Below are 25,996 nucleotides of genomic sequence, written 5' to 3' on the forward strand. Positions count from 1 at the left end.
ATATCTTCAATGGAAGAATCAGAGCGATTGTAGTTCAAATGAACTACTTAGTTTGTTGATTGATTTTAGAATGGATGATTGCGGACGTTTAGTAAAGTATTTGAGCAAGGTGTTCACCTAGCGCGTCCTTTATCCAAGGTATTCAACAGGAGCGAGCCCCATTGTCACTTGTTGTCCTTGTTAATTAATGTATTTTGATTCAAAAGATCAAGGTATTCAAGAGGTGTGCACTTCTTGTCACTTGATCACTTTGATTTTATTAATGTGTTTTGATTCAAAGGATCAAGGTATTCAAGAGGTGTGCACTTCTTGTCACTTGATCACTTTGATTTTATTAATGTGTTTTGATTCAAAGGATCAAGGTATTCAAGAGGTGTGCACTTCTTGTCACTTGATCACTTTGGTTTTATTAATGTGTTTTGATTCAAAGGATCAAGATATTCAAGAGGTGTGCACTTCTTGTCACTTGATCACTTTGATTTTATTAAGAAAGATTTTTTTTTATGTTTGACTTAATCAAAAAGAAGCCTTCGCGTTAACAACTTGACGTTGGATCAAGCGTTTTAAGGTTTATGAAATGAGTCTAATCGCACTTGGGCGGAAAAGACAATTTTTAAAATGAGATTCACACTTGGATGAAATTTGCACTTGGGCAATGAAAAGCTTCGCGCATGGGCGAAAAATGAAATAATGAAGTTGAATTGATTTTTTGAAGTTTTTGTGAGAAGATTTGAAATTGACTCGACATTGGATCGAGTGTTTATTTGAATAAAAAAAAGTTTTTTTGAGGTTTTATGATTATATGAACCAATCTAAGCATATGAGCAAGATAAGAATTAAACATGCAACTTACTATTTTTCTAAATACATGAATCAAAATGCAAGCCTAGACTAACAAAAGATTAATTGAAATTAAACTTGAGAAAAAGGTTTTCATATTTTTTTGAAAATGATTATTTATAAAAAAAAAGTAAACAACTTGGGCTAAGGGATGAGCCCATTTGCGAGCCCACTCGGACCAACACCTGGGTAAAACAACAAAATCCCTAAAGTGAGTTACCGTCCTCACCAACACTAATCAACTTCTCTCTGTTTCCAATTTAACTGTTTATCTCTCTTCTACTCTCTCGGTTTCGTTCAGCTATGGCTACAGCAACAACAACCGTAAACAAAGACATCCATCTCGTTCTCTCTCAATTCCTCGCGCGGTCTCGCCACTCTCGTCTCACACGATTACTCACGGTATCTTTTCATCGTTTCCAGAAAAAACAACATCGAAATCTACTTCTAAACATGAGCATTCAAGCAAATTATTATAGCAAAACCTAAATCCCAAATGAACCCAGCCCCAATTCCTTATTGATGTTAGTGATTACATAGATCGATTACAACAAGGAGCAACAAACGTGTAAAGCAACAATCGAAACAAGTAAAAGCTATATCGTGAAGAAGAAATATCCAGGTATGATTCTAAACCCTTACCTTTCGTTACTCTGCTTCGACTCAACTTTTTCCCCGATCTACTCCTTTCTCTGATTTGTGCGTGTCTTCTTCTTTGCGTGCTGCTTCGAATCTGAGTGTATTATGCTTGTGTTATTGATTTGTGTCTCTGAGTATTGTGTTGAATGGTTTTTGAAGGTGTGGTTTTGTGTATGAATGGAAGGTTTGAGGTTATGGTGAGATAAATTTCTGGGCTGAGGTGATGTTGTGTGTAATAAGAAAGATTAAAGGGTTTGTGAAGGCGAGTGAAATGGTTGAAGGAGGGATGTGTGTTTAAGGTTTCTGGGCAGAGAGTGTTTTTTTAAGTTTTTTGAGTGTTCAGAATGAGTGGAGAAGTTGTTTGGTTAAGGTTGAAGGATGTGGGATCGTTGAGGTTTAATCTTCAGCAGAGGTTTTGTATGTTATTGTTTTTGGTCCCTTTCTTGCAGCTGCTTTTCTTGTGTTATATAGATGGATAGAAGTGATTTAGGGGGGAAAAGTTTGAGAAATTTGAACAATTCGATGGACTGTTTTTTGTGCTTTGTTGATGTAGGTTTATGTCTTGCCAATTTAGTGAAAATTTTGGAGTATTGTTGCTCTGTTTTTTCAGGTTTTGTGCAGCAGTGTAGCGAGAAGTGGACCGATGGCACATTGGAAGAGCATCTTTTGGACTCAGCAGGGATTTTGGACCCTTGTGCTTGGCATGGGATAGCAGAGGATTTGGACAGCAATTTTGGACTGATGCTGCAGAGTTGATGGTGATGGTGGAGCGGTTCTATTTTTTGAAACAGAGGAGGACATTTTTTTTCATTTGTTTGTTTTTTCTGTAAAATGGGCCATGTTGTATTTTTTCTTGCTAATGTAATGGGCTTTATTTGTGTAACTAATAAAAATGAATGTAAATAAAGTTTTTTTTCTTTTTTTTTTATAAATAATCTTAATTTCTATCTTAATTTTAATTTAAATTAATGATAACAATTAAATATCAATTTAATCATTAAATCAATTTAAATAAAAATTCAGAAAATAAAAATACAAAAATTTAATTTATAAATAAAAATGCAAATGATAGAATGAACTTAAGATACAAAATTTTAATAAAAACATGCAAAACTTAAAATGATTTACCAATTGAAATAATGAGAAACTAATTGCAAATTTCATGCTGATTCAAAATATAATGTGCGGAGACAAATTTACTTTGGATGTATTTGAATTGATCGATGCTAATGCAGATGAATTAAATAAAAAAACTTAGGTCAAAATTTAGGGTATGACAGATGCCCCTATTTAATTATCTTTAGTCAGATAGCTCGAATGACTTTAGTCTTTGTGATATCAATGACGGAAGAGAATTAAATACCGAAAGACCTAAATTTTGCCCTTTGATGCAATGAGATGTTATGAATGCATGGATGTATGAATTCTTGCTGGGGATATGAAAATCTGTGGGGATTGAAGAAAATGATTGTGTCAATGAGTTCCAATGGGAAGACTCGCAGGGAAAAGGCAATGGTGCCAAAAATCTTTCTCAACCAATGAGTTGATTTTGATAGATGGTATTGCTTCGGATTGTGTTTTTTGCTCTACGGAGACGAAAAGCCTTTCTCATTTGGTTGGGGGCTCTTTAGTGGTGGAGGCTATTTGGAGAAAGGTGTACGAGTGGATTGGACTCGTGGATGATTTATCATTGGAAGAGTTCGAAGGGTTTCTCTTTGATTTCGAGAAGGTGAAGAATCTAGCCAAGAGGTCCTTAGTTACGGTAATTTGGTTAGCAACGGCTTGGAGTATTTGGAATAGGCGTAATGGTATCATTTTCAAGAATGATTCGTTTAGCTTCACCGAATGTATGTCGGAAGTTGTTTTTATTTCTTGGAAATGGCTTTATTCTAGATATAAGTTAGCTTCTAATTGTAACTTTCACGTGTGGAATATTCTACCGCTCATTTGTTTTGAGTTGTAGAATTTTTCCGCCTTGTAATCGGTTGGGGTATCCCTTATACTCCGGATTAATATCAATTGCTTATTGAAAAAAATGATGTAGTAGTTGGGCATTTCTATTTTAACACTGTAATTTTAAATCCTTCGGATTATTATTTTATTTAAATTATATTATTTTTATTTTTCAGGTCATGAATGATAATATCAATGAAGATTTTGAATCATTTGAAGATGAAGAGATGTAGATGTTTAAGTTTAATTTTATAGATTAAAGATGTTATTTTGATTATGAATGATGATTTATATTAGGATATGTAATTTGAAGATGTTTTGTTGATTGTGAATCAATGATTATTAGGATATTTAAATGAATTTTGTCAAGTATTTTATTTAAATGCAAGATCATTTTAAAATTTGTATTTGAATATTATTATATTGAAAAAATTTATCAGGTTAATAAAATAAATAGTTTTTCATTTTATAAAAAAGAATATATATATATTTTTGCAATGGTTTAACGTGTGGTTGTAGTAAAAAAACCGTTGCTATAACCTATGAAGAAAAAATAACGTTAAGCATCTACTAGAACAGTTTTAAAATAGGGTACGGCTAAAATTCGTTGCTATATACCATAAAATAGCCGTTCTAAAACAACATTTGCAACGGTTTTTAAATTAAAAACGCAGAACAACCGTTGCTTTTTGAGGCCGTTCCCTAAAGAAAATTATAGCAACGGCTCTGAATACGACGTTGCCTTTGGCTAGAAAACCGTTCCTAAAGGCTAACGCAACGCCTCAGTTTGGAACGACCAGAAAACCGTTCTCATAGGAAAAGGAAACGGTTTTCTTGGATTTTGCAACGGTTTTTTAGCGTTGTTGTATAGTTAAAATGTTGTAGTGTGTTTTTGGCTTATAACATCTCTATAAAACATGACACATCAAACTAAATAAATATAGAAAATGGTAAAGTTTAAAAACAATAATCAAAGTACATTGGAAATCATATGAGAATATGACAATAATGTTTGGCCAATTTGTTGTGTCAGTGGAGCATGAAACTACAACAAGACTATTAAATTTAAGAAAATTGATCATAATTGGAAATTTAAAATTTACAAGAAAAGATGAGCAACAAACTTATACCTCGACATTATGTTCGTCGCCATTCGTGATATCTTACATTTAAGGCCAACTGTCTGCCATTTATAACAATATTCTCCAGAGGATCCTTTGATTCTTATAGTACAAGAATTTTAGAGAAAACTAACACTGGCCATCTTTTCCACCTTAGAAACCTCGGAGCTCATCTTCAGACCAATCCCTTGTTTCATATAAATATAAAGGTGAGGCAAGTTAGTTGGAAAATGGAAAAGAAATTAAGTTCCACTTGTTTTCAAAATAATGCTGAAATAACTAACATTCTACATAATATCAGTCTCATCTATATTAAGTGTCAATAATTGTATAACAGAAATATTAATATATTGATGACAGAACTAAGGTTAACTCGCCCGTTAGCCATTGATTTTAATGAGTATCATTTGCCATTAATGTGCTTCAATCGGCGTAACTACATTAAATAGTAGTGGTCAGGCTCAGTGTTATCAAATTGAGGCACCATGGTCGCTATGGCGGATGTATATGGCAGTTTTTTTGACTCCCCCCAATGGTAAATACCAGCCGATATTGGGGATATTTCCGCCATAATCCGCTATAACGGTGCCGTAAAGCAACCGGTATGGCTGAATTTTAAGTCTTTGCCATCAACAACATTGGTCAGGCTTTATTTTTACCAAAAAAAAACTACGTAGCTAAAGCAAAAATAGAGCCAACCTGATAAATTTCAATTGATACATATTAAATCAAATATGTCATCCAATAGGATATGATATTGCTGTGATTTAAGTCAAATTAAGTAAAACTACCTGGAAATATCTTCTGAAGGCAGAACAAAATTGAAATGCCATCTTCATTTTTATTTCGAAGTTCATTCATGCTATAAAGCACAATCTCTGAATAGTAAGAGCTGAAAACACTACATAATCACATAAACAACAAATAACATAATTTCTTTTCAAACGAATATTTACCTAAAAGATAACATTTGTTGAACAGACTTTGCACGAGGCATCTTCATAAAAAGTGAATTTGCAAAAAAAATCTCCAACCTTCGCTAGCCTCAAGATTTCTAAAACGATTGACGCGGAGTCTTTGATAGTCAGCAACAAATTAAAATCAAATGAAAAAGACAAAAATTTCAAAACGAAATTAAAATTAAATCAAAACTATAGTGCATTTCTTCCAAGTAAAATTCAAATCAAAACTAAATAGAACACTAAATTCACTTAACTATTGAACCCTAAATTTCTAAATCAAACTCCAAAATCCTCTAATGCTTTCATTAAGAATGGGGGATAAGGTCAGATTTATAAGAGGGTTTGACAAGTAAGAGTTTTAGGATTGAGAGAAACCCTAGATAGAATAGAGAAGAAATAAAGAAGAAAATCTAACCTTAAAGAGAAAGACAACTGGAGAGTAGAAATAGTAAAAAAAAATTATATACGCAATAATTGTATTAGGAAAAAAATCCATGCCTTTAAAAAAATTTAATATATCAATAGGTCCAATATTTCCTACAAACAACATATCTCTTAGTAACCTTAACTCCACACATAATTTTTCTCATTAATATCACATTGCTCATTATGTTTCAATGTCTCTTCAAAATGATTACAACAAAACTCAAAAGTTGTATTGTCCAATGATTGTAAATTTGAGAAGTAAATGAGAAACCAAAAACACTTTCATACGTGGTGTTACTCAAATCTCTTTTTAAAATGTACAATAACTTGATCCCCAAGTAATTAACTCTAAAAGATTTTTTTCAGATAGCTCAACTAATGGGATATTCAAATTCTCATCAAACTGTTTTTTTCTTTGAATTATACGCTTTTGATTAGGAAATAATAGATCAATATTCAATTCAAGGGCAAGTTCTATAGCATAATTCAAGGTATTTTAAAACTGGTTTCTCTATATTCCTTAAAAAAAAATCATTTTACATTATCTTTCAAATTGTGTTCTCCCAACGAGTGGGTGACAATGGTTTTGAAGTCAACCATTTTACATTATCTTTCCAAATTTATCATCTCTTAGTAGAATTATCAAAAATAGTATAAATGTGTTGAATAACTCCAAAAAAAATTGTATCTTTAGCACAAAAGTTAGTCATATCACACAATGTCAAATTAATACTAAGACAAGCAAAGGAGTATAAAAGGATCTTGGATTTATGTTTAAATTTTTTTTATACACCTAGATGTTTTCCTTTGATATTTGACTCATTATCATAACCTAGTCCCCTCACATCAAATATGTCAACATCAAGATTTTTCAATTCATCTTTTAAAACATCAAAAAATCATTAACCAGTTGTATCATTTACATTCAAAAATCTTTTTAAGAAATTCTTCTACACTAACAAAATTTGAAGAAACATCCACATATTGTATTATCAAAGACATTTACTCTTAGTGACTCATATCAGGAGTATAATCAAGTATCACTGAGAAATACTTTGTTTGTTTGATATTTCTAATTATTTTAGTTTTAATTGTAGAAGCAAGCAAAAGTATTGAATTTTATGTCCAAGAAAGTGAACATAAACATTATCATATGTAATACGCCTAACATATTTGTTGGAGGCAACTCGAGGGGGTCAACGAGGGAGCACTTTTTACTTGGGACACACTTTTTGAGAGACACGCCACTTGTCAACCTAAAACCTTAAGGTGATAGGTGTGTGGGTTCTCTCAATTATAAAGTATTTATTTTTCCCTTTTTAACCAATGTGGAATTTCTTCCTCACACTTGATTCTCAATACTCCCCATCAAGTGTGAGTCTACACTCGATTCTCAACACTCTCCCTCAAGTGTAAGTCTATGTAATGCCCCACATGATGTGAAAGCCATCTCTTGCATATTCACTTGTATCCGTTGACTTTCTTTAATTACAAGTAAGTCGTTCTATTTCTCGAACCAAAGCCTCACGATACCATTGTTGGAGGCAACTCGAAGGGGTCAACGAGGGAGCACTTTTTACTTGGGACACACTTTGTGAGAGACACACTGTAACACCCAAGGTCGGAGAAGTCGAGGGGTGGCTACACCGCATGTAACACCTGAGGCCTAAGATGGCAATGGTGGTCGCCACATCGGAATGAGAGGGAACCTGAGGCCGTGCAGGTATGGGACTGCATGGTTGAAGGAAGACTTATAAGGATTGGTGGGTACTACCTATACCAACAAGACGCATCTTCTTTTCGGGAGCCCGTTCAATAAGAACTCCACAGTTAAGCGTGCTTGACTTGGAGTAGTATTGGGATGGGTGACCATCTGGGAAGTTTCCCAGAAAGCGTGCGAGTGAGGTCAAAGCATGCTGAAAAGACCCGTGTTGGTTTGTGGGGTCAGTCGATCATCCCGAAAGCAGTCTGAGGCGTTACACACACCACTTGTCCACCTAAAACCTTAAGGTGATAGGTGTGTGAGTTCTCTCATTTATAAAGTGTTTGTTTTTTCCTTTTCTAACTAATGTGGGATTTCTTCCTCACACTTGATTCTCAATAATATTCTTGGACAATTAGGTCAAATTCTGCAAACATTGCAATTAAGTCTAAAAAAGTTCATATTTCTATTTTGGTACACAAAGGAGACATAGAGGGATAATGAAAATAAATTTAGAACATGAAATTAAAGTTTATCAATCCAGCAGCATTAATGTTGAACCGATAAATTTCGCGACATTGAAATTGAATCGATGAATAAAAAACATAATTAGTAAATAAAATTAACATTTATACAACAAATTATAATTTACATAAGAATACCATCGCATCATTGACATACAAATTTCAATTTTAATTTATATGAAAAAAAATTATATTACAACAAAATGTGGGTGGATATTTGTTAGTACGTAAGGCACCTTTAGTGAGTATATATATATATATATATATATATATATATATATATATATATATATATATATATATATTGAATGAGAGAGAGAGAGAGAGAATAGAGAATAAGGATTATTATTATTGAAGGTAATAAAACTGAATTACAAACATATGTTTATATACAACTACATGACTTGTATACTAAGTAACTAATATAATAAACCTTAACCCTAAATAACTTGGGTTTGGGCTACAACTTGGATTATATCACAACATACCCCCTTATAATTCAAGTTTTCGAACACAAACTAGTCATAGTCGATCTGAACTATTTTTAATTTCTTTTTCAAATGCAGGAATTTGCCGATCTTAAATTATTTGGTGAAAATGTCGGTCAATTGTGCTTCGCTTGAGTAATGCCTTAATTCAATATCTCTTACTTACCTTCTCCCTTAAGAAGTGAAATCTAGCATCAACGTGCTTACTCCTTCAATGTATAACTGGATTCTCTGCAAGATGTATGGATGGCTTGTTATCGACCTGTAGCACCAGAGGTTTCTTCACTTCAACCTCCATCTCTTCCAGCATAAATCTAATCTAAATTTCTTGACACGTAGCATATTATCATGCTATATATTCAGGCTCGCGTGATGATAATGTCACCACGAGTTGCTTTCTCGAGCACCATCAAATTAGGGCACCAAATACTTGAAAGATATAACCAGTTGTGCTTCTTCAATATTCCTTATCTCCACACCAATCAGTATTTGAATAGAAATTTGGTTCTCCAGTTTCAAATTTGGTTCGACAAGTGAAGATGCAGGAGTTGAATCATCCATCCTAAATATCTTGAGCATCTCTTTGACATATTTCCTTTGATACATCACCATACCTTACCTGGTTATTTAAAACTCCATGCCTAGGAAATACGACAAATTTACTATATTCGACATTTCAAATTCCCTCTTCATCATCTCTTTGAACTTCGATAGGTTCTCCAAGATATTTCCAGTTACCAGCTAGTCATCAACATACAAGCAAATAATGGTTATATCTTGTTCCGTGTAACACCCTAATTTCACCCCACATATTTATAATTAAAAATCAGAATAATTTGAAACTTTATACAATTAGGATGCTACTTTCATCAACATAAACATTATCATATTATAATAACATGTAACACATACAACCTTTGAAAATTATTAATAACAATGAGTAGCAAACATAATCATGTTTAATTTTATTTTGTTATAGCGGAAAACATCAACAAAGTATTCAATTACTTATTCAAAACAATAGATATTATGAAGTAATTATAAAATAATTCAACTTAAGAAATGTTATAATATCTCTAACAAAATAGCATAACACTCAAATATTCGACCCCTGTGTTACATGTTAGAGCAGACACCGACATCGACACCGACAAAAGCAATAAAAAAGAGTATTCTATTCTATTCTTATTCACACCTTCATTGTGGATCACCTGTAGTTACCCACGTGGAGGTAACATTCAAACATAAAGGGTGAGCATCACAATAATATAAAAGGAATGCATAATAATAAGTAGATAACGAATTATTTCATGCATAATCATACATTCCACCAATCACAATTCCATACAATCATCCGTACCTAATTACCCATCAATTATGTAATAACAACATTCATGCAATAACAACGATTATGCATTAACAACAATTATGCAATGCATTGAGACTCAAAACCAATGACTCAGTGCATGTGATACCAATATGTTAGGTTGCAATGCATCGATTTGTTCATGTAAAACACCTTTTGATCACCTCCCGAAAGTTAATCCAGTGAGGTTGCAACAATATAGTGTAAAACTGAGAGGGTGATTGAATGGATTGAGGGATTCGAGTTGCACGATAGTAGTATGCATGAACTTAAGATTGATTGTCTTGATTATCCCTCAAGTGGGAGTCCTTATTTATACCTCTACATTAATGATCTAAAACCATTAGTGAGTGACTCTTGGAGACCCCAATGATGGCATTAATCGTAACTCATGTCGTCATCTTTATGGAGCATAATGCTCTACATAACGACCCTGGTGTCCCTTTGTATCCGTAACCATCGCAACCGACTAGGGATAGCCGGTGACCGAGGTGTTGATTTGCTGCTCATTTCGACTTAGGCAGTACCCAGAGTAGGGGTAACGTTAAGGCCTGCTCTGATGAATGCTACAAGCTGGTTTCCTTTCTATAGCTCTTAACCTCATAATCTGAGCTCTTAATCGACCTAATTTTTCTGCATGTACACGATCAGGCAACATTGTGCTTCAACTTTAACACCTACTTCACTTTAATAGCTTTTGAGTGTGTTGGAAGTTCGACTAACTCCCATGTGTTGTTTCTTCCGATCACTTGTAACTCTTCGGCCATATCTGACTTCCACTATTTATTCGTTAAAGCCTCCTTATAGTTTACTGGTTTAACATCTACAAGTAAAGCGAAATGAGCTAATTCTCCGTATGGTGTGACTTCATCATCACCAACCACTTCATAGTCTTTAAGTCTCGCAAGAAGAACTCTAGTTATGTGAGGTCTTTGGATTGTGATAGCCACACTCTCTTTGACTTCGACTATGTCAGCAACTACTTTGACTGGAATATTAACAATTTGTTCGACTTCGACCTCATTACTTGCATCGTCAAAGCCATAAATCATTAATGGTTTGTCATTTGCATCACCATAATTCCAATCCGAGACATAATTTTCATCAATCAAAATATCTCAAATCATCATGATTTTCTCATTAATTGGATTGAACAACCTATATGCTTCAGTTTTACGATATCCTACTAGAACCATAGGTTCACTCTTGTCATCAAGCTTCATTCTCTTCACATCAAAAACATGCTTGTAACAAATAGAGCCAAACATCTTAAAATGACTCACCGATGGTCGTTTCCACTCCAAAGTTCTTCAAGAACCTTGTTCTTTAGTTTCCTTGTAGGACACGTGTTCAATATATAGACGGTAGTGGTGACTACTTCACCCCATAAGGATTTTGACATATTATTTTGTTTTAGCATGCATCTCGTCATATCCAATATGGTCCTATTTTATTTTTCTGCTGTTCAATTATGTTGAGGAGTATAAGGAGCATTTACCTCGTGATTAATACCATGTTTTGCACATAATTCTTCAAATATCTTGGATGTGTATTCGCCACCTTTATCTGTTCGTAAAATCTTGATATTCTTTTCACTCTGGTTTTTGAAAAGCCTTTTGAATCTCTTAAAGATTTCAAATACTTCATCCTTTCGATTAATCATATAGATCCAAATCTTTCAACTATACTCATCGATAAACAAAATAAAATAATTCTTTCCACCAATGGTTTGATCCTCAAAGGGGACACGTACATTAGAATATACTACTTCTAGCATGTAAAAGCATCTCATCAACATAGTCAAAACAAAATACTTTTTGGATTGCTTCCCTACTAAGCAACCTTCACAAAGTTTGTCGGGCATCACAAGACTTGGTATGGTATGCCAGTTATCATATCTTGAATGATCATTTGATTGAGTGACCTAAAGTTTAGATGACCAAACCTCAAATGCCACAATCAATTATTCTTATGGTCAACATCTATTTTGCAGGCATTGTACCTCAGTCAAACTGATCACGGTATTAAATATCATATTCTTCGATAGAGGAGATTTCAAGACCAAATTATTCTGAGTGTCGAACAGTTCTAAATCTACATCTTTCATAATAACTAAGAACCCTTTTTCGACTAGTTGTCCAACACTTAGCATATTACACTTTATTCCAAATACATAGAGTACATATTTGATCATAACTTTTGCTTCATTGCTCCTTTGAATAACTATGTCGCCAGTACACTTCTCTGACTTGTCGAAATCTTCTAACCACACTTTTTGACCAATCATGTGATTCTAGTAGTCTGTGTTGAGGAATAAACTCTTAGATTCGACATGCTCATCTGTAACTGCAACCATGAGCACCAAATAATCATAATCATCTAAATCTTGACGTGCAAGATTCGCTCCTTCATCCTTGCCTTTTGTCGCTCCATTATCTTTCTTGTAGCAACAATTCTTGGCCCAATGACCCCACTTTTCATAGTTATAACACTCCATAACTTTTTTCTCTTCTTTATCTTTTTGATAGGAGTTTCGTTATCCTCTTTTCGAGGATTCAGAAGCCCTATCATCGACTTTATGCTTTTGTGGGTTCGACCTAAACTTCTTGCTTTGAGTCTTGTCTAATTTACCTTTGAATTTGTTGGAACCACCATGCTTCTTCCATGTCTGAACTTGCAGGGCTTATATTGAATATTGAACCCCTTTCCTCTCGATAATCTGTAACTCACACACCTCCCATGAACCAACCAACTATTCCAGTTTCATGGTTTCAAGATTGTTTGATTCTTGAATAACTACGACAACATGATTAAAGTGAGAGGCCAATGTACACATTACCTTCTCAACTATCATATTGTCATTAGTGGTTTCACCATATCTTTTCATTAGATGAACAAAATTTTGCACCTTCGACACATAACTTGTTATCTTTTCTTCTTCTCCCATTTGTAGTAATTCATACTACCTTCGCGGTGTCTGCAACTTGACAGTTTTAACCTTCTCACCACCTTTATAATACTTGACAAGAATATCTCATGTCTCATTTTCCGATTCAACTTGAGAAATACGATCAAAATTTGCTCCATCTTTTGCCGACTAAATATAATATGCATCCATGCAATCTTTCTTCTTCGCATCCTTATGAATGACTCTTTGAGCATCAATTGCATTGTAAGGAAGCTCAAGGACGTGATTGTTGACCACTTTTAAGGTTTCATGGAAACTGAACATAGAATACATCGATTTTCTCCATCGGATCCAATTTTTGCCATCAAGAATTGGAAGAGAATTCAGAATGTCATTGATACCATTCATCTCTGCAGCAACTACGATTCACGATCACTGGAAACACGACCACTAACGCGAAGTTCTTGAAAACACGATCAATAGATATTTACTTGCACTAAATTCTTTTTTGATAAAGAAATTTGTTAGATTTTAATGCATCCGAATTTTAATCTCGACAATACGAAAATATTTTTTCAAATTTTTATAGAATCCATTGAACTCCTAAGCAGGGCCAATCGTAGGCCATGGCAACCAAACCCACGACCTCAAAAAATCGGAGGCCCCAAAATTGAGAAATGAGTTAAAAATAATAATAAATAATATATAATAGTGTTTGCAATAAAATAACACAAAGCAAAGATAGTCGAGCAGAAGCATGTGTTCCTAATAACAAGCAGTTTATAAAGTTTTACAATATTTGTTCAATGAATCTAAAAAGTCAAAATTTGCTTATGAAACAGAATGGAGGGAGTACGTGTTTTCAGTTTTTAATTTTTTGAATAATATTTATAAATTATATTTAATTTGTATTTAAATATTTATTATTAGAGGTTAATCTAAACGTTGATAAGCCATGTGCTCCTTGCTAAGGCATTCAAGCTGAAACTGCACTTTATCCTTCTCACTTTCGGAAAACTTCTTAGTAAACCAGGAGTCATGGTTTCCTAATATAACTGCTTTAGCAAATTCAACATTTGCCACACTTCGAACGACTTCAAGATTTTCTTCACCAAAATCACCTGTAAAGAGCATCAAATCTGGCTGGAGGAATTGAAATGCCTTGGAATCTTGTTCAAAGTTCCAGTAATCATGCATAAAGGCACATGTGCGTTTTGCAGCAAGGAGGAGAATATTGACCGTCTGTTGTTTGATTGTGACACTATGAAAGAGATTTAGAATCATGTTCTACATTGGATTCATATACACCACCAACCTAAACCATGGAAGGAGGAGCTGGAATGACTCATTCAACAAAGTAAAGGTAAGGGTTAGAAGGTGGAGTTACTCAAATTAGCTGCAACAGAAGCAGTTTATGGTGCTTGGAGGTTTCGCAATGACACGTGCTTTGGAAATCACTGTGATAGAATTAAAATTATAAATTATATCATTGATAACATTGTTTATAGGGATGGTGTAATAGGAAACTTAGACCTCACATAGCTAGAATGGTGTTGGATTAGAAGCTTGGTGTTTTGACTGGATCCAAGCGATCACCGTGTATTGCATTGTTTTTTAATTAATCAAAGTTATGAGTTTTTCAAAAAAATATTTATTATTAAATTTATATGACAAAATATAATATATTAATATTTGTGACTAGTCTTATTACATTTTTTTTATTTTATTAAAAAAATATTATTGAATTTTATTTATAATAATAAATTACACTTAAGAAATTCAATATTATTTTTGTGTAACATTCTTTAACTCAATATATTGATTTAATTTAAGGAGAATACTTACCTATAATTCCTTAGATATGGTCTAAGCTATTTGTCGATGAAAATATGAGAAATGTATTTTAAAATTATCTAAGAGGTAAAAATAGTAAAAAAAATTGCATACGTCTAATAGGAAATTAGACACTTGTCATATTTTTATTAGAAAATAGTCCAAACCACACCTAATGAATTATATATAAATATTCTCAATTTAATTGCATTGATGCCAATATAAAATCCACATCTTCTTCTTCAATACGTTTTCACATTTTCTTGTATCTATCTCCTTTTAACACTTCACCGACACCGTTGAACGTTTGTCTCTAAGATCTCGCCACCGCATTGTATCACCGCCACCTCTGATGACAACCACAATTATTACCCTACCTTTGAATCTGACACAATGACTTTTTCCTCTCTTTTCGAAATAAAATCCAAAAAAAAAAAAACATAAAAATTCAAGATTGCTCAATTTTTTATTCATGCTTAAATTTATTATTTACCTAAGACTACTAAAACTAAAAGTACCCTACTCCTAAGAAAAATCTAACAGACCCATTTTGAATAGTGGTGAAACTTTGATTTTAAAATTTATTTTATAAAATAAAACTTGTTTGAATAAAATGGATTTAAGTTAGTTTCTCTTTAAAAATTTTTTTAAAAAAAGTTTTGTTGTTTTTCTATTTTTTGAGTTCTCCCATCAAATCCCTTTCTTCCTCTCCACCCTCTCAAGTCTCAACTTACTTCATCACCCAACACCATCACTCTCTCTGTTCCGGTGAGAAAGGTCACCGTCGTGCCGGCACTGACGTTTCTTCCGGTCAGTTTCCCTTTTTTTTTTTTTCATTTCATCTGATTTCTATTCATACAAGGTGGATTCATATTCATATGGTGACTGAATCATATCGTATTTATGTTTCGTATTTTCCGGTTTAAAATGGTTTGAAAGAGTTGGTTTTCAGTAATAATGTTCTCATGAATTAAATTATGTACTCAGTTGATTTGTATGAATACTGTTATCTGCTTTTATCAATATAAACATTTGATCTGCTAAAACTGCAATCTAATTTTACTCTTGTATAAAAGTTATCGTTATGTAACCATTGTGTGGTGACTTGGGACCAACTGGTCTTGAACCGGTCGTTATTGAACCCATACCTCATTAGATTATATCAGGTTAAAAGATAGGGTTCGACTCTAAAACAATTGATCCGGTTTAATGTTAGGGCAGCGTTAGTGACACGGCCTTACCCGTCCTATGTACATTTTAAGGCGTGGAAGAAAACCTTAAAAGGAAAACTGTGTAATTGGGACGGGGTGTTATATGTGTATGTGTATTATTTTTGATGCAAGTAGAGTGGATTTTCAAGTATAGTTTTGCATAAAGGGAAATGGAGCTATTCCTAGGGGTGTTAAAAAAACCAATAACCATAAACCAAATTTATATCCATATTAATCCATATTTCAAAATCCAATCCCAAAATAATATTTTAAAACGGGTGGTCCATTTAGCATAACCAAAAAAAAACCGGAAACCGTTAATCAAATTGGACCGGTATATTGGATTCCACATTTGAAACACTCTCAAAACTTTCTCTTTTACTTACTGTAATAGTGTAAATTGCTTAACCCTTCAAGGTTTAAACCCAAACAAAAGTCGTATTCCTCCACCGCCACCGCCCATTCCTCTGTGGTCACCGCCATAAACGTTTTGGTTGCAGACGCAATCGTCAACTCAACATCCAATTCCCTGGGGTAATTTCTTTTCTTCTCTCAAAAATGGCTTCATGGGTAGTGCTAACTATGATCCTTTTTCGATTGTTTGTGTTATTGAATGTTGTAAGGGTTAATGGGTTCAATTTGTTTCACACCTTTTTGTATGCACGCATCTTGTTTGTTAAAATGTCTAAGGGTTAATGGGTTCAATTTGTTTCACACCTTTTTGTATGCACGCATCTTGTTTGTTAAAATGTCCATGTGAGTTTGGTTAGATTGTCATATTAATATAGCTAGATTCAAGGTTGAAGGAGCTACTGTTTGTTTCTGATGTTTTCTGCAATATGCGGATTTGTTGTGATTGAGCAGCGCACAGACAACCATAGAGATGGATTCCACGGATGATGATGACTTTTTTGTTTCACCATTCTACTAATTTCATCTCACATTTTCTTAACTTCAGTTCTTAGTTAAATTTAATTGTTTACATTGGTATATTGTTTTCTTACTGACTGATTTTTTTCTTTTAATTTGATGGAAATTAAGAGCTTTCAGATTCATGTTAAACAATACTGAAGAAAAGTATTTGGCCATGGTAAAGAATTGCGTGTTAAGCATTGATCTTAGAATTTGGAATTTGAACTGGTTTTAAAAAAAAAACTGGTTTTTAGAAAAACCGATTTAAAACTGGTTTTTATGAGAAACCGGTTTAAAACTGAACCGATCCACATGTAAACTGGTTTTAAAAAATTAAACCGGTTTTGATAAAATAGTTTTAAGATCCAAACCAAACCATATATATGGTTTGGTTTGGTTTAGTTATTGATCCATGAACACCCCTAGCTATTCCATTTCTTCTCAACAATAGAAGTAAGAGATAAAACCCTAGGACGGGTGAATAATAGAATCAGATGGAGAGAATTCCAAAGACGGAGGAGATTTTATTCAATCATTGCCTGCCAATCATTGATGGGATCACTTCCTTAAGCAGCGTAGCCTTCGTAATTTCTGTTAGGTATCTTTCCCCTAAGGTTCACTCTTGTTTCTGCCATTTTTCGCGCCTATTGCCTGTCATCCTCAATTGGCAAGAGAATTTGGTCCTCCTTCCGATTGTGCCACACGATGCCTTCATTTCTAATCATAACAGACACCCCCACTTTTATGTTTTGAGATGAAGAAACTAAAAAGAAGACGCGATTGACAAAAAGAAACCCATTTTAACAGTTAGTTAAAACCCTAAAACAACAAAATTCAGATTTTTCCTTGAATGAGAAACAAGTTTGAGTCGCACTGAATTCAATTTGCTGGATAAACTCAAGCTTAGTTGGCCGTTGACCACCAAAAACAGTGAAAAGGTCCGTCTAGGTTTTCCTTTTTTAAATTGGATTTCATTTCCCTTTTTCTATAGCGTGTGCAATTATGCAATTTCAGCACAATTTGCAGCTGTGATAGTGGCCACGGCCATCAAATTTACTTTCTTTTAGAGTTGATTTGCTTGTGTGATTAGGAGCTCAATAACATTGTATATCCCATCAAGATTGTGTTGCTGCACATAATATAATCAATTGCTGTATCATTTTGTCATATCTTTCATTTTTATGGGTAGTGAATTCAATGTGTCCGTGTGTGTGTGATAGAGCTGCAATGTTTTTTTTAATATGTGATGAGAGTACCAAGTTTATTACTATAATAAATAATTTGACTTAAAGAATTATTTCCCAAAATAATGGTGCCAAATGGAGCTATTGTAACCTATAATGACTTTTAGACATGTTTCTTATCTATTGTACTACTTTTATGGTTGTTCTAGAAGGGCCTGTACTCATAGTTTTTTGAGCTTAAGTTATTCGGGAGGGATCATATTCTATATGTTGTTATATCTATGAGATATAACCTTCTGCATATTTAGATGATACTTGGTATCTTCTCGGATACTTTACTTATATTTCTTTCTTTCATGGAAAGTGTTATAATTATAACTTTTTTTGTTTGCTTTTGAAGCGAACTGTCAGTATAACTTTTGTTTATGAACCTACTTTATCTGCTGCTAGTTTTCGCTGGAGCAATTTCATTAAATTGAAATATATGGTTGCTAAATGATGAGTTTGAACCGTTCCTTTTTCATTTGTGGAAGTGGAATATTAAATAGATGAACATGGATTATTTTACATTTGCATCTATAGTCATTTCTCATTAGACTTACATGTATTCAAACATGTTATATATTGGTATTTGTTGAAAAGTTTGATCTTCTGATCCTAATAGTAATAAGCAAAATTATCATCATTTTGTTATGGAACTTTGAGAGATAAGAATAAATACATTAAGAATGAAAAGGTATTTTTTAATGAGCATTTTTTAAAATATATTAAGAATAAATTACCGCATCACAAAAAATACAAGAATGAACTTATGGTGATTTTGTTTATTCTTACTAAACTCCTTTTAAATAAATCGCCATAAGTTCATTCTTAGTGTATTCATTTGTGATGCTTATATACATGGTAGAAAATCCTGATTTTTATAGTAAAATCCTATGATTTTGCGATTATAATTGCCCTCAGTGATTCTGAGTTTATGCATAATCTTGTTTTGGTGGGATTGGGTGCAATTGCCCTTGTTAATCATTGAATCGCATACTCTACAATCTTTAAAATGTTTATGCGACTATGCTTTTGAATAAGGGTGATTTGTATAAGTATTTGAAGGGTGTTTTAAGGTTTTAATTATTACTTGTGAGCTATGCTTATGAATTAAATTTACACAAGTGTTTCAAATCATTTAAGGCTTTCACTGTCTTACTAATGCTATTATATATGCACACATATATGAATTTATATGCATATTTATGTGTTTTAGAATATTGTATAATCTTACAATTATTATTACGATTTTACTTCTCCTTCCTAATTTCGCGTAAAGTCTCGATTTTAACTATCTTGCTTATTTACAGTACACAAAAAAAAAAAAAAAGAAGAGGGCAACTAGGTATAACAGCCTCTAAACAAGTATCACTATAACTCATACATATATAGGCTTAATATCCAACCGTCCTCCATCAGATTCAGTATGATATCATGGAACCCTCTTTAAAAGTCCACAACTCATTCAAAACACTTTCTGTTTCATAAGTATGATCTATGCATTGAAAAACTGGAAGCTACTCTTAGTTCCGCCTTTCTCCATATTTGGTTAAGTATTTGTTGGGCACTTCAAAAGAAGATGACGAAGATAACTTTATTGAAAGAAAATATAACACTTTATAGATAACTTAGTTGCTAGATTTATCTGTTGCATTTCTTTTTTTTTGCTTGATTTGGGAGTTGTAGTGCTTTGGCTTTCAGTTTGTCTTTAGGTTCATCGAAATTTTTGTTTCTTTCATTCACTTCAATTGATTTGATAATTGTTTTTCTGATTCTTTTAAATGATTAGTCAATTGATTGATGTTCATAAAATAGGAGAAGAATGGAGGGTGAGTTGGTGCAGCAGCCGCAGCAGCAGCAGGAGAGATTGAATCAGGCAGTGCAGCAGCAGCTAAACCTAGAACAAGTAAAGACGCGTGCTATCAGCCTGTTTAAAGCCATATCGAGGATTTTGGAAGATTTTGATGCCTATGGTCGTACCAACACCACTCCCAAATGGCAAGATATTCTTGGTCAATATTCTATGGTCAACCTCGAGCTCTTCAACATTGTTGATGACATCAAGAAGGTCTCCAAGGCATTCATAGTCTATCCCAAGAATGTCAATGCCGATAATGCGACAAGTATGAATACATATCTATATAATTCTAATATCTCATGTGTATTGTATGCTTTTCATTCATTCACATTTCAAACCACCATTACTATGTTTTCTCAGTACTCCCTGTTATGCTATCCACAAAACTACTCCCTGAAATGGAGACGGAGGACACCTCCAAGAGAGATCAGTTGCTTCAGGGGATGCAGAACCTCCCAATTGCCACTCAAATTGACAAGTTGAAGGTCATTCCCACTTTCCACTTCACACTTACCTCCCTCTTCCTTCTTCCTTCTTCATTCTTCATTTCCTTTTGCAGGCTAGAATTGATATGATTGCCGCAGCCTGTGAAGGTGCTGAAAAGGTATTAGCAGACACTCGTAAAGCTTACTGCTTTGGAACTCGTCAAGGCCCTTCTATTGCCCCCACTCTCGACAAGGGTCAGGCTGCCAAAATTCAAGAACAGGAAAATCTACTCCGAGCCGCCGTCAACGTTGGTGAAGGTAATCATTTCACCTGCTGCCTTTTATTATATTAAATGTATTACATATATTTCACAACCAATGATCATTCTGGTTCGATACACATAGAGATCCGAAATTGCTTTCATATGGATAATTATGCTTTTGTACACTTGTACATAGTTCACATTAAATTTAGTAAAATTCATAAGCACTTCTTGAATACAGCAAGGTGCTATTGGTTGGCTTGCTTTATAGAAAGCTTTTGTTTACTGAACTCAATAACCTTTCATGTCAATCACTCTCCAACTGTGTTCTTTATAACGATCATTTGGATATAATGGAATTTCATGCAGGATTACGGCTACCTGTAGACCAGAGGCATATAACTTCTTCGCTTCCGATGCATTTGGCCGATGCATTCACTGTCAACGAGACTGCACAACCTTTTCCTGATGGGTCTAACAATAGTAAATCACTCTTAACTCCTCACCTCTAGAATATTGTGGGTTTTATATTTTTGATGCCAAGTGGCACTCATATTTGTTACTTTCAGATGTATATATGAAGAATACCCCACTGTCATCAAATAATATGGGAGGCCAGAATACGATGTTACAGGTAAGGTCATTCACATTTCCATGAAGGTTTTATAAATGGGTATTTGACTATCTTCACTCTAGTTTTTTAATACTGTAAATAAAGATTACATATGAATTGTGATTTTGGATTTTCTTCCTTCAACATTATTTGCATATCCAGTTTTGTGTTTGAAATATTCCTGTGCCACGGTCTCATATTTTACTTTTATATTTGAGAACCCAACTGATCCTTATTAGGTTGAACTTGAAGGACATTAAAATTTGTTAAATTGCACAGCTCCTTTAAGCCATGCTGCACCATTGATTCTTCATTGTTTAAGTATTCTATAGTTTCAGAGTATCTTTATTCCAATCAAAATGTACTCTTTGTATTGGAGAGGGGAGTACATAAATACACCACAAATCAAGAAGTAGTTTAAGGAATTAAAATAAAACACAGTATACATAAAATCAAATAATATCGTGAATAATAATGATTAACTATTTCAACACTCATCTAGCCTTGTTTGTCTTTGCCTATTTGATATTTGTCTCCCATGCACTTTTCTCACTGTTGAACTTTTAAACCTATGAAAGGAGTACTAGTTACTTCATTTGGTGGTTTGAAATTATGAAAAATATTTATTATTCTACTCCTAACCTTTTTAATCTTCTCTCATTATTGCAAATGTAGACGACAGGACCACAACTTTTGGGAAGATCAGCTGCATCTCCTTCTGCTGCAACAAGTGCCACTTCATTTGACAATACAACAGCTTCACCAATTCCATATGCCAATTCACCGAGGTCTTCTACAAATATGATGAATACGCCATCTCCTCAGCAGCAAACCTCACAAATGCAACAACAACAGCCAACAGCACAGCAACAGCAACAGCAACGGCAGAAACTGATGCAGCAGTTACCTCAACAGCAGCAACAGCAACTTCTTGCTCAGCAGCAGCAACAGTTCAGGCAATCTGCAATGCAAGGAATGGGGCAGGTAACATTTTCAAGATTAGTGTTCTGCATTGAGCGAATACAACCTTGAAATAACCTAAAGAACTAGCTGTTTGTTTAAGATTTTTAAAAAGCATTTTTTATGTAAATAAGTCGAAGATTATTCTTTAGAGATTTAAAAAAACAAAACAAAACTATGGTTGAAAAGACATTCAAATTGATAAATTATGCATGTCAATAATTTTTCAATCATATGGTGGCAAAAGCATAGACAATAGACATCATTAATTATGTTTTTTCCATCTAGTAAAAATGCTTTTATTCAAAAGCTAACCAAAATAGCTATTTCATTTTTAACATCAAAATTATATTTGAAAATAAGCTTACACACTAACATAACTAAAACATAAAAAGTGGTTTGTTAAGAGTCTTAAACAAACAGGCCCAAAGTATATTGTTAAATATATGTTTTCTAACTTATTCAAATCTGATAATCATTCTGTGGACAAGCGACGCTCTTTGGAGCATGTATCTGCACTGGTTTTTAATATTAACTTGTACTCTAGTCAAACATAAAAGTTACTTTTGAAAGCCTGACTGGCCGGTTGGACTCGATTAATCAGGACTTAGTGTTTCAATAAATTAAACTTTCTTTCTAATAGTTTCCTCTTATTATTTCTAAATTATGGTGTCTCCTGATGCACTTAGACATGTTTGTGTTGTTTCAGTAAATTATGAGTGTGATCAAAAGAAAAAAAAGTAATAACTTGAGGATATACTGTTGGGAAGTTTAACCACCATAAATACATGCCTAGACATATTAGCAGTGAACTAGAAACTCTTTCTTTCTTGGCAGTAACAAGCTTTTCTTTCCTCCACAGATGCAAGGGCAACATCAGATGCAATTTTCTCCACAACTTGGGCATCAGCAATTTCAAAGTAGGCAGCAGCTTTCGTCGGCGCATATGCAGCATAGCCTTGGTCAAAACCAACTCAATCAAGGAAATCAGATGACTCGTTTAAGCCAGTTTTCCGGTCATGCTAACAATGCATTATTCAGTGCTGCTCAAACAACACCAAATACCCAGATGGTATGATTGGCATGTCATATATAATTTAAATCCAATAAGTAAACAATAATTTTTTCCCACTTTATATCTGTGTTAGTTAATATTTGTGTTTCTTGCTAATCCTCTTTTCGGACAGGGGAAATTTGTATTATATCTATGTATCAGTCCCGTGTGTAGCTTGTAATTACAGACTAGATATGGCTTTTTCTAGTCTCTAAAGCATAATCAACCATTTTCGTTATTTTATTACAAGTTTAGGGGTTGTGTTAAAAGGATGGAAAACAGCTAATCATATTGGCTCCCCTATTACAAAATGTTACGGGGAGCATGTTCTTTTTCATATTGTTGGAGCATTCCACAGGAAAAGGGCTTTAATATCTCTTCTTGGGTGAGGAAATTGGGCCGTGACGAAGCTGTTCTTGTTGAAAATGGAATTTTACATTTAACTTAACTGATGCATAATTTGTGGCTAGCCAGACAAAATCATATAATATCTATCTAGTAGCCATACTGTTAGTGCTTGCTCGGTGGAAAATATTTATTTATTTAAACAAATATAAATTCAGCTCTCTGAAACCATTTTGCAGTACTCATGAGATCAAATATCATTATGTGTTTTTGGATTTGATTTATGCATTTTGGGATGTTAATTTTTTGCCTTTCTGTACTCTTCACCCTGTTTGAAAATATTACTTTTTAAATATTTTTGATGATGTGCTGTTCTCGTGTTTCTGTGCTGCACAATCTGTTAATTTGCTTACCTTCAACAATTACTTCTATGATAATTTTTGCTTCATAATCTCAGATTCCCAACATTTCAGCCGGTATATCTTCACAGTCTCATCTGCCACGGATGCAGGTTTGTCTTTCATGTTCTCTGCCACTTCAAGCATCATTTTGTTTTATCATGAATAGTCGTGTCGGTTTGCTTATTGAAACTTGTTCTGCATTTTTTATTTCCTCAGTACGGATTATCCGGAAACAATCCTCAGCGAAGTCATCCTTCCCAAATGTTGAGTGATCAAAGTATTTACTTCATTCCTGAATGTTATTTATTATATGTTTTACTCGTCTTATTGCTGAAATCATCACTTGGAATTTTTATTGTAGTGTTCAACATGGGAAGTGGCAACCAGGGCGGTATGATGTCCTTACAACAGCAGCAGCAGCAACAACAACACAATTCACAAGGTTCATTTGGTGGCATGGCATCAAATGCTCAGAATCTACAATCTGGTATGATGACACTTCAGAACGCACAACAGAATCATCCCAATTTCTCTCAACAGAGACAACAAAATCAACAGTGATAGAACTGGGCATGGTTGGATTCGGTATAGGATAAATTATCAAACCATGTTGCTCTAAAAACATGATTCACAAAAACAGAAGCAAAGTGTTTTGTTGTTGTCTTTGTTCTCTTGGATTGCCAAACTGTTACGATTTTTGTAAAATAGAACTCAACTAGAAAAATATAGGATTCTTTTTGGGATTCTGAAAAGGATAGACGAGATAAGATTTATGCAGATTAGAGTTTCATCTGTTTTTATTTATTGTTTTTAATATCTTTTTAATTATTTTATAAGTACTTAATCTGATTTTAATTTGAGCCTAAGTACTGAAATCTAAAGGAAAAAAAACAGCATCTCTATTTACTACCTCAGAAATCCAACTTCACAAAAATAAGTACTTTATAAATTATATCATAGTATTCACCTAATGAATGAATAAGAGAGAAATATAGTGATAATAAATATAGAAAATATCTCAATCCACCCCATATCTCGACAGTGAAAATATCCCAAATTTATTTTGAATAATATTTAATTGAATTATTATTAAATTAATATATTATTGTTTTATTTGAGTTAATTAAATACTTTTAAAATTAACTGGTTTTTTAAATTTTTAATTTTTAAATTAGTGTATTATTTAAAATAAATAAATATTTACTTGTGTGTTATTTAAAATAAATAAATAAATTAAATTTTATTTTAAATTATTAAGTTAAGTATTCATCATTAGAAATATTAATAATAATTTATCTAGTTGTAAAATAATTACCATTATTTAAATTTAAGGGACTTGGGTTCGAGATCATAGTTATAAATTTTGTATTGATATATTATTGTAAATCATGAAAGTTATATGTAATTAATGTATTTTTGTATATTTTTTATTTTAAATTTAAAATTATTTAATATTATTATAAATTATGAGAATTATTTATTACCAATGTACATTGATTGACATAGTGGTAAAGGTATCTGACTTAAAACTACATTCTTGAAATCTAGATTGTCTAAAGTTAAAAATTAAAATTAAAATATGAAAAATAAAAATATAATCAAATGTGGCATTCCGAATTTTATAAAGATTTTAATTGAATCTTTTTTTTGTCGAGAATTAATTTGAGTTATGTAATTTTATGAAGGTTTAAAATATGCTTTCACTATTGAATTTAAAATATAAAAAAATCAAAATTATTTAAATTAAAAATAAAATAATTAATTTCATTTTAAAATAAGATAATTAATTTCGTGAATCAAATAAAATTAGTTACCTATATATTAAAAATTTATCTATTCTTGAATAAATGGCTGTTTTTATTGATGGGTGACACAACATTTATGGTCATTTAACTAGGTGAGTAATAGTAAGAAGATATTTTAGTTAACTCAATGAGAAGTTAGATACTTGTCGTAACCAAAAATG

The 25,996-nt window shown here is 33.0% G+C and overlaps 1 protein-coding gene across 4 annotated transcripts; it reads left to right on the forward strand.

The window, feature by feature from the left end:
• The first annotated feature begins 15,437 nt into the window (after positions 1 to 15,437).
• On the forward strand, positions 15,438 to 24,830 carry LOC131653959 (mediator of RNA polymerase II transcription subunit 8-like). Of its 4 annotated transcripts, XM_058924314.1 has the most exons (12): positions 16,325 to 16,507; positions 17,017 to 17,823; positions 19,927 to 20,234; positions 20,330 to 20,454; positions 20,529 to 20,712; positions 21,027 to 21,140; positions 21,227 to 21,291; positions 21,946 to 22,254; positions 23,093 to 23,302; positions 24,087 to 24,140; positions 24,247 to 24,307; positions 24,392 to 24,830. In XM_058924314.1, exons 3-12 carry the CDS (start codon positions 19,934 to 19,936, stop codon positions 24,589 to 24,591), a joined length of 1,623 nt encoding a protein of 540 aa, XP_058780297.1. In that variant the 5' UTR covers positions 16,325 to 16,507; positions 17,017 to 17,823; positions 19,927 to 19,933; the 3' UTR covers positions 24,592 to 24,830. The 4 variants fall into 4 exon arrangements, with proteins under 4 accessions (XP_058780296.1, XP_058780297.1, XP_058780298.1 ...); XM_058924313.1 differs by lacking the exons at positions 16,325 to 16,507; positions 17,017 to 17,823 and adding an exon at positions 15,438 to 15,572; XM_058924315.1 differs by lacking the exon at positions 17,017 to 17,823 and having other exon boundaries at positions 19,901 to 20,234.
• Positions 24,831 to 25,996: the final 1,166 nt, after the last annotated feature.

This window comes from Vicia villosa, linkage group LG2 (assembly GCF_029867415.1).
Source record: "Vicia villosa cultivar HV-30 ecotype Madison, WI linkage group LG2, Vvil1.0, whole genome shotgun sequence".
In the NCBI taxonomy this organism is placed as follows: Eukaryota; Viridiplantae; Streptophyta; class Magnoliopsida; order Fabales; family Fabaceae; genus Vicia; species Vicia villosa.